The sequence below is a fragment of the Chiloscyllium plagiosum genome, chromosome 13 (assembly GCF_004010195.1).
Source record: "Chiloscyllium plagiosum isolate BGI_BamShark_2017 chromosome 13, ASM401019v2, whole genome shotgun sequence".
Classification (NCBI taxonomy): Eukaryota; Metazoa; Chordata; class Chondrichthyes; order Orectolobiformes; family Hemiscylliidae; genus Chiloscyllium; species Chiloscyllium plagiosum.
The window spans coordinates 7,978,283-7,991,961 of record NC_057722.1 but is presented as its reverse complement, the minus strand read 5'-3'; the positions used below and the strand labels follow the sequence as shown (position 1 = coordinate 7,991,961).

Sequence of the window (13,679 nt, the reverse complement as noted above, 5' to 3'; positions counted from 1 at the left end):
CGTCTGGGGGGAAATTGCGGTCTTTGAAGAAGGAGGCCATCTGGGTTGTACGGTTTTGGAACTGGTCCTCCTGGGAGCAGATGCAGCGGAGACGAAGGAATTGAGAATATGGGATGGCGTTTTTACAGGGTGCAGGGTGGGAGGAGGCGTAGTCTAGGTAGCTGTGGGAGTCGGTCGGTTTATATATTATGTATATGTCAAGTAAGGCTGAGGTGGGCAGGTTTTAACCAGTAATGGCATCTAGAGTTACAGGGAAAAGGCAGGAAAGTTGAATTTAGGAAACTGGACTTGAGGATTATCAGAGCAGCCATGAATTCATTCAATGGCAGAGCAGTGTCAATAGGCTGAATAGTCTATTCTGCTCCTATATCTGTATGGCCTTATGGATGTGTGAAGAAGATGTTTTCCCCATCTGGGAAACTATCCTCGGACACCAGCTGACCTTGTCCTACTTTCTAACTACGGGGCTGCAAATGTCCTTACTGTATCACGGGGCAGGGAGATTCTCAGCCAAGGGAAAGTGGATGTTGGTGAAGGATGGCATCAGTCTTGGCTGCGATGCCTCATGCTGTTGAGTAGCTAGTTAGTTTAAAGAATAACATTATGAGTGAGACACGGAAGGACAACTGCCAGTGGAAATTAAAAGCGAGTAGGGTGGCACGGTGGTTAGCACTGCTGCCTCACAGCATGATGAAAACCATGTTCAGTTCCACTCTTGGGTGACCGTCAGTGTGGAGTTTGCATATTCTCCCACAGTTTCCTCCCACAGTCCAAAGATTAGATTACATTACAGTGTGGAACAGGTCCTTCGGACCAACAAGTTCACACCGACCCGCCGAAGCGCAACCCACCCATACCCCTAACACTACAGACTGAAGAAGGGCTAATGCCCGAAACGTCGATTCTCCTGTTCCCTAGATGCTGCCTGACCTGCTGCGCTTTTCCAGCAACACATTTCCATCTCTGATCTCCAGCATCTGCAGACCTCACTTTCTCCCCTAACACTACAGACAATTTAGCATGGCCAATTCACCTGACCTGCACATCTTTGGACTGTGGGAGGAAACCGGAGCACCCGGAGGAAACCCACGCAGACACGGGGAGAACGTGCAAACTCCACACAGTCAGTCGCCTGAGGCGGGAATTGAACCCGGGTCTCTGGCGCTGTGAGGCAACAGTGCTAACCACTGTGCCACCGTGCCACCCAAAGATGTGCAGGGTAGGTAGATTGGCTGTGTTAAATTGCTCATAGTGTCCTGGAATATGCAGGCTAGGTGGGTTAGCCATGGGAAATGGTTGGGATGGCCTTCGGAGGGTCAGTATGGTGTTGTTGGGCCGAGTGGCCTGCTTCTGCATAATGGGGATTCTAAGTGCAAGAGAAGGGAATAAGAAAATATTTGTGTTTCTTGTTTGCCTCAAATAAGTTCTTTTGTTTTTAGTTCCCTAAACTGAGGAGACTCTAAATCTCCTGCTTATATATTTTTGTAGGAGTCCTTTCTATCAGGAGCGATCAATTTGCAGTGTGCTTTAGGACCTGGTGAAATCCTCCCAAGCCATGAGTTGACTGTAAACAGAGCAGATTTATTACTCGTACACACTCAGCTGAGATCACTGGGCTGCTTTCAGAGAGAGAGGCACTTTAAGCGTTTTTCAGGATGTCCCAATTTGCTGTTACCTGGACTGGGATAAACTCTTAGGGAGTGGTTCTGACTCCTGTAGTTCATTTCAGGGAGGAATTCCCACCCAAACCCAGCTCCCACCCACCACCCACCACCCACACACTTGTCAGATGTTGCATCTGTGCGCGCTGAGCGACTCGGTGCTGATCAGCAACTCCCGGTCCGCCTGTGACAGCGAGCTGCTCTCCCGGGAAGGGGTCACCTTCTGTATCAATGTGTCCAAGCAGCAGCCCTTCCCGGCGCTGAGGATCGGCGGCATGCGGGTGCCGGTCTTCGACGAGCCCGCCGAGAATCTGCACAGGTACTTCGACCGGTGCGCGGACGCGATCGAGGAGGCGGCCAGGCGGGGCGGCAGGACGCTGGTGTACTGCAAGAACGGCCGCAGCCGCTCCGCCGCCGTCTGCACCGCCTACTTCATGAAGTACCGGCGCCTGTCCCTGCAGGAGGCGTTCCAGGTGAGTCAGACACACACCGGCCGCTCCCGCTCCCACCCCCAGCTGCTGCTGCAGCTGCAACCGTGTGGCAGGAGGCCGTTCGGCCCCTCCTCCCCTTAGGCTGCGCTCCCACCCCTGGGGTTATTGCCTGAGTAGTTGCCCTTTTTTGCTACCACCGGCATGGAATCCCTACAGCGTGGAAGCAGGCCACCCAGCCCATGCCTACCCCCTCCACTTCAGAGCACCCAGAAGACATAGGAGTGGCAGCAAGGCCCATTCGGCCTATCCCGCCATTCAATTGTGGCAGATGGGCATTTTAACACCACTTACCCGTACCCCTTACGCGATCAAGAGTTTACCAATCTCTGCCTTGAAGGCATTTAACGTCCCAGCCTCCACCGCGTTCCATGGATTCCAGTGGCCCACCACTCTCTGGCTGAAGAGATGTCTCCTCACCCCATCCCTGTAACCCAGCATTCCCCAAGGCTAGCCCACCCAGTCTGCACAACCCTGGACACTACAGGCAATTTAACACAGCCACTCCACCTGACCTGCACGTCTTTGGACTGTGGGAGGAAACCAGAGCACGCAGAGGAAACCCACACAGACATGGGGAGAACGTGCAAATTCAACAGTCGACCGAGGCTGGATTTGAACCCAGGTCTCTGGCGCTGTGAGGCAGCAGTGCTGATCACTGAGCCACCACGCTGACCCTTGGGTTAAATCACCACCAGTCACATCTCTCTCTAATGAGAGAGCAGCCCTGTGTGACAGTAAGGCTGTGACAACCAGAAACAGTGCAGGCCTAATAGCCTCTTTCTGCACCATAACACTCCATGAGAAGAGTCAAATGTTTTCTCCACTGAGTCTTTTATCAACTAAACAGCAAGGTTTTACCACTGAAAAATCTTCTGTTTGCTGCCCTCCTGCCACAGTCTTGCCCTATCTACTTTACCAAAGCCCCTCATAATTCTGAACGTCTCTATTAAATCTCCCCTTAACCATCTCTGCTGTAAGGGGAAGGATGTCAACCTCCCCATATAGTTGAAAGCCCACCTCTGGTACAATGCAAGTAAACCCAGTCCACACCCTTTACATGATCCTGACCTCCTGAATCGTGGTGATCAGGATGGGGCAAAGCTTCAGCTGAGGCTGAGTCAGTGAGTGAGAAGGTCCAACCAAACGCCCCTTTATTCTTTCATGACATCGTGGGCAAGGCCAGAAGTTAGTACCCACCCCAATTGCACTCAAAGTGAATGGTTTTCTGGGATATTTCAGAAGGCAGTTAAGAGTTAACCACATTGCTGTGGATCTGTAATCAAATATACACTAACCCGATTAAGACAGGCAGATTTCCAACCTTAAAGGGCACAAACTACTGAACCGGATGGGTTGTTTTTAGAACAATCAATGATCGTGATCATTATTACGAGGACCAGCTTTGGAAGGTGATCAAGGTCGTATTACCACAAGGGCAGCACCTCCCTTCTCTTAACTCTTCTGTTTCTGGGACGTGGTCCAATGGATGCTAACAGATCTCATACGCTGCTCAAACATTGCGGGGCAACACAGGTCAGCCTAACTCAGACTTTGATTGCTGTTCACAACCATTCTCTCTCCAGGGACACTCATAGGATGACAATCAGGAGTGGGAAGGCAGCTCTTCGAATCCAGCCTGGGGTCAGTGGTAGGGTGGGGGAGGAGAGTGGGATCAGGGGCTGGGGAGGGTCAGTGGCATCTTGTCAGTGACTTAGATCAGATACTTTGGAATGAATGGTGAATTGAAACTGGCACCTCCTGGCGTGAGACTTGGCCCATACCACACGGTATGGGCATCACGAGCTAGGTCAGCATTCACTTCCCTACCCTGATTGCCCAGTGGGCAGTTGACAATCAATCACTTTTGCTGTGGGTCTGAAGCATGGAGGCCAGACCAGGTGAGGATGGCAGTCCTCTTCCCTAAAGGGCTTTAGTGAACCAAATGGGTCTTTTCCTGACAATCGGCAATGGTTTCATGGTCCTTAATAATGATACTCTTACTTTCAGTTTTTTTTAATTGAATTCAAATTCCACCATCTGCCGTGTCAGGATTCGAACCCAGAAGATTACGTGGGTCTCCTGATTAATAGTTTAGTGATAATGCCACTCGGCCATCACCTCCCCTCACCATTGCCATCACTGTGGACTCCGGCTTGCTGTAGATTGGATATGTTAATGTTGTGTGAAAACAAGCCCGGGCACAGTGAACCCTTGCGTTTTGAAATTTGACAGGTGAGGTGTTTACAGTAATAAAGGAGTTCAGCAGCGTAGATGCAGAGGGACTATTTCTTCTGATGGGGGTATAATTTTGAGAGGAGAAAGTGAGGTCTGCAGATGCTGGAGATCAAAGTTGAAACTTTATTGCTGGAACAGCACAGCAGGTCACCTCCCTACCTTTTATCTTCTCCTGCTGAACACTCTCTGCTCATTCCTGTGGAAGGGCCTGTGCCCGAAACGTCGAATCTCCTGTTCCCTGGATGCTGCCTGACCTGCTGTGCTGTTCCAGCAATAAAGTATAATTTTGAGAGCCAGGACTAAGCTATTTAGGAGGGAGCGTGGGAAACATTTTTTTCTCATAAAGGCAGAAATCTGACACACAATCTGGAGACCGAGTTTGAAAGGGTTTTGTTATGGATCAGAAGATACGGAGTTGTACTGGCTAGATGGGGTGCAGGCTAACCATAAGCTGATAGAGTGATGGAGCAGGCTTCAGGGGCTGAGTGGCCTACTCCTATTCTTACCATAGAACAGCTTATGATCAAAACGTCGATTCTCCTAATCCTCAGATGCTGCCTGACCGGCTGTGCTTTCCCGGCACCACACTGTCTGTCCCAACCCCCTCACTGGGGAATGGACCTCTGGAGAGCTGAGGTGATGTGAAGTGTAAACCAATGCCAGCCATGAGTCAGCACTTTATTGGTATGGATGAAGAGGAAATTAGGGAGGAATAATAAACTGCTGTGACTGTTGTGAAACCTAGCTCATGACATTATTGGGATGGTTTCTACAGCAACAGAGGCAGGCAGCCTTGGTTTTACTCCAGTATAATGGGTAACAACAAACAGCGACACTTTGTCCCTTCAGAGTTCAGTGTGGTTGTACGTGATGTTCTCAGAAAATGTTATTTTACTGACCAAATTGCTTTTATGGAAATCAATAAGGAAGGGATGTGAGCAATCAGACAGAGGGTCTTCAGTTAGTCCCATTAGCTAAATTAAATTGCTTCAAAGGTTCAGTTCAACCTTTTCCTACCGCTGATTTATTTTAGTACTGCTGCTTGAACCTCTATTGCTATCAATATTTCCAGAATGATTAACGCAGGTTAGTCTGTTAGTTGGAAAAAAATCCATCACCACGTTTAGTGTCTGTAGACCAGTGTGCGAAAAGATCAGCACGAGCAGGAGTTCTACCTGTTTGATGTGAACTGCACATTCTCTGCCTGCGAAATGTGGGCTCTGCAGCACTTCTCTGTTGCACAAGTGCCACTGGTCGGCCAGATGGTACCCATAACATCTGCACCTCTGATGCAAAGCATGCCTGAGACATTTGGTGAGAGCATAATGAAAGGGTGTTTTTGCCAAAGGTCTGCAATGCAGACAATGTGTGATATTAATCAGTCAGAGTTTGCATAGCAACAAGCTAACCTTGCTTGACTTTACTCTGACCTTCCACTTGTTTCACTCAAACTTGGAGATGCACATCAATTCCTCTCCAGCCCCACTTCCCCACTGCTCACATTCAACCAGGATAATGATATGACCGATTATATCAGTCTCACACTTTAACTGGCTTAGTATTAGAAATAAGTCAGCCAGGCTTCTTTAATCACAAAAGAAGAGTAATGAAGCTTACCCAAACAAAGATGCAAAGGTTATTGACATGAAAGAAGGGTTTAGATTGTTTTAAGGTAGATAAGACTTATATCCTAACATCCCAAACTTAACGTGATGCAAATATGGGTAACCGGCAAATGATAGTTGAACAATACCACAGAACTCATTAATAATGAATTTAATCAAACAGATCCCTCAGCAATTTTCCCTTTCCCTCCCAGATGTGAATGACATCGTGAGTCACCAAATCTCATTAAAATTTCACAAGGGATTTGGCTTTCACTCTCGATGATCTGGCCTTGAAAAGTTGGTCTGTTGTGTACTGCCTCAAGCACTGCTGATGTCCTGGGAGTTCACCTTCCTTTCCTGGGAGTAAGTTCCCTAGATCTTTGAAAATGGCACTCCAGAACGTCACAATTATACTGCACTATTGATGGTACACAGATTTCTTTCAAACCCTTCCAATTCTTCCGACTTCTTTGAGCCCTCACTTGCTGACTTGCGCATCTAGCAAGCTTTATCAAGCCACTGATGCCCTGGATTAGTTTCCTAAACTCTAATTTGGTTCAGTTGAACAAAGCAAATGCTGCACTTCAGTTTTTGACCCTCACTGTCTATTGTGCTGAACTATTAATTATTCATTGCCTTCTTATAGCCCTTCACAATTTTAGACATTCCCTGAGCCCTCACTATGCATTATTATTCATTTGTTCTAAGACTTCTCTGTGCATCAACTGCAAAGAACGTATTGAGTTCAGTTTTAAATTAGAATTAGAATCCCTACAGTGTGGGGGCAGGCCTTTCGGCCCAACCAGTCCGCACCGACCCTCCGAAGAGTAACCCACCCAGACCCATTCCCTTACATTTACCCTGATTAATGCACCTCACCTTTACATCCCTGAACACTATGGACAATTTAGCATGGGCCAATTCACCTAACCTGCACGTCTTTGGATTGTGGGAGGAAACTTTAGCACTTGGGATTCCTGGGAATCTAATCAGGAATCTGGAGGAAACCCACACAGACACGGGGAGAATGTGCTAACTCCACACAGACAGTCGCCCGAGGCTGGAATCAAACCCAGGTCCCTGGAGCTGTGAGGCAGCAGTATTAACCACTGAGTCACCGTGCCATCCAATTAACAATTGTCTAACTGTTAATTCTGTTCATTGTCTCCAATGTCTTCATTGAGCTGTCACAATGCAAAGCTATTCAACTGTGTAAGACTTTTCTTTGCCCCAACTATGCAGAACCCAATGCAGATTGGTTACCTTTAGACAAAAACAGCCATTTCTGATGTGAAATTTGCTTTCTGTCTCTCTCCCAGTCTCTTTCATACATACATGCACTCACACACAGCCTTCTGGTCCCATTGGCTATCACCGTTAAACTCCTTTCCAGTGGCATCTCTCCAGTGACCTCTGAACTATCCTCAGAAACCTATTGTAATCGATGCAACAAGCCCTAATCCCATTGGTAAGCAGAAATGAGATTAACACTTTGGGATAATCAAATGTCGCAATTTTAGAACTGACTGCATATTGAATATTACAATCTTCTCCTGTCCTTATACTTGTAACACAATACAGACAATGGGGGACTTCTGGAGAAACTCAGCAGGTCTGGCAGCATCCGTGGAGAGAAAAACAGAGTCTGGCAATCCAATGTCGGAACTGACAAAGCTGGGAAAGGGTGTTTTTTATGCTGATGATGGGTCGTGGGGGAGTGGACATGATGCTCAGAGAGGGGCAGAGAGAGAGAGAGAGAGAGAAAGTTAAAAAATGGATAAGCAAACAAAAAGGTAGCTTATGATAAGTCAAGAGAGTGATAAATACTACAGGAATTGCTAATTGGAAGAAGGAATAATTGAAAATGGGTTGGCTGTACAAGGATCAACCCCTACAACCCGTACAAAGTGAGACATAGGAGTGTGGGAGACAGTAACTGATGTGGAGTTATTTTGAAATTATTGAACTCAATTTTGAGTGATCAAGGCTGTAATGTACCTGGTTGGAAGACGAGATGTTGTTCCTCCAGCTGCCCTTGCACTTCACTGAGTCATTGCAGCAGGTCTGAGACGCTGCATCACGATTGGGATCACACTTTTGCAAATTAAGTTGAACACCATCTCCACTCTAGAAAGGATGGCCTCCAAGTTCTCCATATTCTAACAGAGCCCTGTGCTAAGAAGAGATTGAACCCCTCTATGATCCTTGCCATTGACACAGGCTTTCTCTCTGGCTTCCTGATAAGACAAGCATTTCACTGGGCAATCCTGTCGGCTCTCTTCCCTGGGCAATTCCATCATATTCCTCAATTAAGTCCTGACGTGGTATGAGACACCTTCAGCAGGTAGGACTTGAAGATAGACATTCTAGTCCTGAGGTAGTTATGCTGCCACTGTGCCACAGGACCTTTGCATAGAGTTCAGTGATGCCAGCTAGATTGGCAATGGGGTTACAATAATTGGCCCCTGGTAGATTTAACTTATGAAGTAAAGCAGCCCAGCCAGCATTTCCACTTCCCTCCTGTAGAACCTGACTGATGGATTTTAAACCTGTTGCTGTGTTTTATTTTCACAGCACGTGAAATCAGTCAGACCAACAGTGGAGCCCAATGAGGGATTCTGGGAGCAACTTCAACGATATGAAGGGGAACTTCAATCCAGGTGGACTGAGGCTATTTCTTCAGCCAGTGAATGAATACGCCAAGCAGCACATCAGCCTTTGCACTGAAATAGTTCCCTTGAGACTTGCTTCACTGTTATTAAGAGAGAATCTATATCGGATGCTACTGTCATTCAGTTATTTTGCCTTATTTTGTCATGGTTCACTGTTTCAACAAGGATGTCATTACGAATTCATCTGGCTATAATGTATGATACCACTGTTCTGTATTGCCTCATGTGTAAGCATCTGCAGATGCTGTTGTAACAAAATGGTCTGAGGCTGGAGGGTTTACAACGAGGGACTGGTCATGAGTTTATTGGCCTTCCAACATTGCACATTACTGTCCATCTCCAGCCTTTTCTCTCCACATTCTTTAAACATATGTCACCTCTCAAATCTGTGCACATCTCTCCCAGAACACCATTTAAAATCTTTCCAATTAAGTTTACACAGAGCCAAAACATCTCCGATTAGAAACCCAAATAACATCCTGTACAAATGTGGCTCATGTACAGAGTTTCTCCTCGTCTTTCTCAATATGATTGCAACCTCTGATATATTGATCACTCCATTATCTGCCAATATCTCTCCATTGTTGTCTAACTAGGTGGGACTATAGTGTCCTGGCTACAAACATCTCTTGCCAGAGAGTCATCTCGATGACTTTTTTTTCCTTGTCCTACATCATCACCTCTAAAGTCCCTGTATCCTTGATACCTCCTAATTGTCATCCAGACGCTGCCTGTTGCTGATAATCCATCAGTTTCCAAACATAAGCTGACGACACCTACCACTTGGATGGACATTTTCCATCTCTGTCAGAACCCCTGCCTCAGCTTATTGTTTTCTGAAACCCTCCCTCATTGATGTCTGTGTTCCCTCGAGACTTGATTACTCAGCCTTGGCTGACCACCCACAATCCACCCTCTGTAAACTCCAGTGATCAAAGCTGAGCTTGCTGTATGTATTTTAACTCCCACTAACTTCCTTTTACCCTTCTCCCCTGTGCTTGCAGATATTCATCGTTCTCAAGCAATTTCTCAATTTCCGAATTCTAGTCTTGTTTGAAAATCACTCGATGGCCTTGCCCCTCCTGACCTCTGTATTCTCCTCCAGCCTCTCCAACCCACCAAATTACTTTTGTTCCTCCAATTCTGGTGTCTTGTGCATCCCTGATTTTAATCACTTCATTGGAGGCTTTGTTTGGATCCTCTTGAATTCCCTCCCTTCAGCTCTCTGCCTCAGTTTCCTCCTTAAGACATTCCTAACCTGTCTACCGAATCTTTCAATTATTTCTCTGATGCCTCCTTATGCAGCTCGGTGTCAAATTTGATTTTACATTGCTCCTGTGAACCACCGTGTGATATTTTATTGCCTTAAGAGCACGATGCCAATTCAGATTGTTGTTGATATTACAGGACCACAGTTACAATATGGTTTGAGTTGTTTATATTGTAATTTGTTTGCCTTAGAAAAGTGACAACAGAGGTCTTATGGAGACTCGGATCCATATATAGACTAAGCTCAAGTCTCATTCTAAGACTTGATATCAAGGAGGATGTATCATAATGTGGCTGAGCAGGTTGAAGGGTATTAACCTGAAAATCCTTTCAGTATATGTCAATGGCGTAAGTGGGAGGGATTCCTGGTCAGACCTAGAAAGGAATTAAGGCATTTACATCACTACCTATTGCTCTAGGTGACAGCATGCAGGTAAATTCGTGTTTTGCCACAGAAACTCAGCCCATGGAGAGCTGGTTTGGATCAGATTGGGGCCAAGAACATGGGTTCGATCCCTGTTCCAGCAGAGATGGATATGGGACATGGTTCCCAGCTTTACCAGTGATGGTGATGACAGTGTCATGGGTCAGACCTGTCTCTGGGCAGAGAATTGAAGAAGAGGAAAACAATAGTTACTTTAGCAACTATTTGTCATGTCCTATTCATCATTGAATTAAAACTCAGGTGACAACCAACTACAAATTCTGGCTCACATTTCCTTTTGCCCACCTTTCTGTCCTCTCTTGGTTTGATTCTTCTTGCAAGGTGGTACTACACTGTACTGTCCTCTCCAAAGTTTCAAATACACAGCACTGCCCACATTTCCTCAGCACTACGTTGAAAAAGATGTGCAGGTCAGGTGAATTGGCAATGCTAAATTGTCCATAGTGTTGGGTGCATTAGTCAGAGGGAAATGGGTCTGGGTGGGCTACTCTTTAGAAGGTCGGTGTGGACTGGTTAGGCCGAAGGGCCTGTTTCCACACTGCAGGGAATCTAATCTAATTTAATCTAGAATCGTGTTTTGTTTCTCCTTTCGAACTATTCCTTTTGCAGGATTCAGGAACAGTTTAAGACTTCTCACTTCTGCGTATAGTAGAAAAAAAACTTTTAAAGATACTAAAACAGAAAAAAAACAATAAATGCTCCTCCTGCATATTTAATCCATCTGCCTTTAAAACTTAACTTGGCATAAATTTGCTATATTCTGTCATATCATTGGTGTTGTCCTGGACTGAGTTTCTTGGAGGTTTATGCTTGGTATCTCAGCAATTAACAGAAAGTGAACCAACAGAACAGTGCTATGAAATCCACACTTCTCATTGTTAGCTGTCACAACCTATTTAGCAGAGGCTACAACTTGGAACTCATCAATATTCACTGTGAGCTGAGTTTGAAATTTAGCCGTGAAATCATTCAGCCCATCTTTTGCCCATGTCAACTCCTTGAGAGCACGTTGCATTTAGTCCCATTGTCCTGCTCTTTCCCTATTGCCTTGTGGATTTCGTCCATTCAAGTCCTTATCCATCTTCTTTTGGAAGTTACGACCGAATCTCCTTCTGTCACTATTAATGTTAGAAATGATGCTGTGAGAAACAAGGCTGCGAATCCCGAGTCCCCTGAAAGGTTCACACCGTGTATTCGAAAGGTTGTCAGCATGCCCCGCCAGCAATAAACATGGCGGCACCCAAATGGGCACAATAAATATGGGCAAACTGGATGGAATGATGTCTTTATGGTTTTCCACCCCAGGAGCTATAAAGGAGTGGGCCATTTGGTGATCTCTGCTGATATTCTGCTGACTTGGTACTTGTTTAACACCCAAGTTGAAGATCTCTTAAGCAGAAATTCACTGCAGAGACAGCTCCAAGTATAGTAACCAGATAAGGACAGATATAGAATCTGGAATGTCAGAGTGACTGACAGGCACCAGCTGTGAGTTGGAACTCACCAACTACATTGCTGATGAATTAAAAAGTTGGATAGGTTATAGGCTGGGAATTCAGGGTAGTGGCTTGTTAACTGAGAGTGAGTCTAATATCGAGTATAATGGTTTCATGGATTTCAGAGTTGTACTGGACTTGCTCAAGAAGATGACGTTCTCCAGCTTGCTTTAGGACTGATCTAGAATCGGGTAAAGTCACCATAGTTCCATTCCCTCACTAGACAGAAGTGGTTTAACCTGATGGTCAGTGTACCTCAGGCAAGGGGAGAAGCTGAGACAGAAGGACTCTCCTTGAACTAGTGCAGGAATTGAACCTGCACTGTTGGCATTGCAGAGCAGCCAACTGAGTGAACCAGCCCCCATTTTCAAGAATGAGGTGATTATCCTTTGGGAAGAAATTAATACGCCCACATATCTTCAATTTGGAAAAAATGAAAGGTGATATAATTGAAACACATTGAGACAGGGTAGATTCTGAGAAACCGTTTCCATTGGTCTGGAACTCTGGGTCTGAGCACAGTCTCAGAATGAGGAGATGGCCATCTAGGACAGACATGAGAAATTTCTTTACACAGAGGTTTTTGGAGGGAGAGGTGGAAACTCAGTTCCTGAGACCACTTAACACAGGAATTGATTGATTTTTGGTTACTAAAGAAATGGAAGGAAATACAGGTAGTTAGAGCGGGTGACAGTGAGCAGAAGATCAGCCGTGATCTTATTGAATTATTGATTAAAATCCAGCAGATGCTGAAATCCAAAGTAGACGAGCAGGAGGCTGGAAGAACACAGCAAGCATCAGGAGGTGGAGAAGTCAATGTTTTGGGTATAACCCTCCTTCAGGACTGGGATGGGGGTGAGGGGAGCTGCAGATAAAAGGGCAGGAAGTGGGGAGCAATGGTAAAGCAGTGACAGGTGAACACAGGTAGAGGACACGACCTGGTGGTCGATGGGAGGAATGAATCTGGTTGGTAGCTGGAAGGAAGGGTCAGTAAGTGAAATGGAAAGGAGGAGGAGCTGGAAAGGAGGAGGGGTTTGGGAAGGGAAGTAATTTGAAATTGGAGAACTCAATGTTGAGTCCTCTGGGCTGTCGGCTTCCCAAGCGGAAGCTGAGGTCTTGTTTCTCCAATTTGCGGTCTGATTCACTGTGGCAATGGAGGAGGCTGACGATGGACATGTTGGAGAGGGAATGGGAAGGAAAATTGAAATGGGCAGTGACTGGGAGATCAAGTTGGCCTCTGTGGGCCTGGCTGAGATGCTCGGTCTCCCCAGAGTAGAAAAGACCAGATTGGAAACATCGGATTTGAATGGAAGGGCAATCTCAAATGGGCCAAGGGGCCCATTCCTGTTTCTCGTTATTATGTACAGTTTAACCAGTGCTGGTTGGAGAAGAAGTAGGAGAATGGGATGCATTATTAACCCTTCACAGGTAAGCAACCTATGGGGATCCAAAGTAGGAAGCAAATTCGCAAGGGTTTCCACAGGTAATAAGGAAATGGGAGTGCAAGTGCCTCCTCTCCATCATCCCCACACCTCACCCCCTGCCCTGCCCCACCATCTCTGATGTGAATCATTCTAATTCAAATCTCATAAATTACTGATACTGCTGATCCCCCAGTTATGAGAGCGGGGACATGATGCCTTTGGAACTGACTGAAGTGCATTGGAGGACTGATTCCAACAGAGACATGGGGCAGAATGCTGGTGGGAGCTCATTGTTGCCTTTCCATTGGGCCTCAGTGTAAAGGCTGACAGGGTGGCTGCCATGAGGTATACATCTATAATGATCATCACACAACAGTTT

General features: G+C 46.2%; 1 protein-coding gene across 1 annotated transcript; it reads left to right on the top strand.

Annotated features, from left to right (window-relative positions):
- Positions 1 to 1,568: 1,568 nt before the first annotated feature.
- On the top strand, positions 1,569 to 10,631 carry dusp28 (dual specificity phosphatase 28). Its single transcript, XM_043701789.1, has 2 exons — positions 1,569 to 2,134; positions 8,569 to 10,631. Exons 1-2 carry the CDS (start codon positions 1,790 to 1,792, stop codon positions 8,686 to 8,688), a joined length of 465 nt encoding a protein of 154 aa, XP_043557724.1. The 5' UTR covers positions 1,569 to 1,789; the 3' UTR covers positions 8,689 to 10,631.
- The last annotated feature ends 3,048 nt before the right edge of the window (positions 10,632 to 13,679 follow it).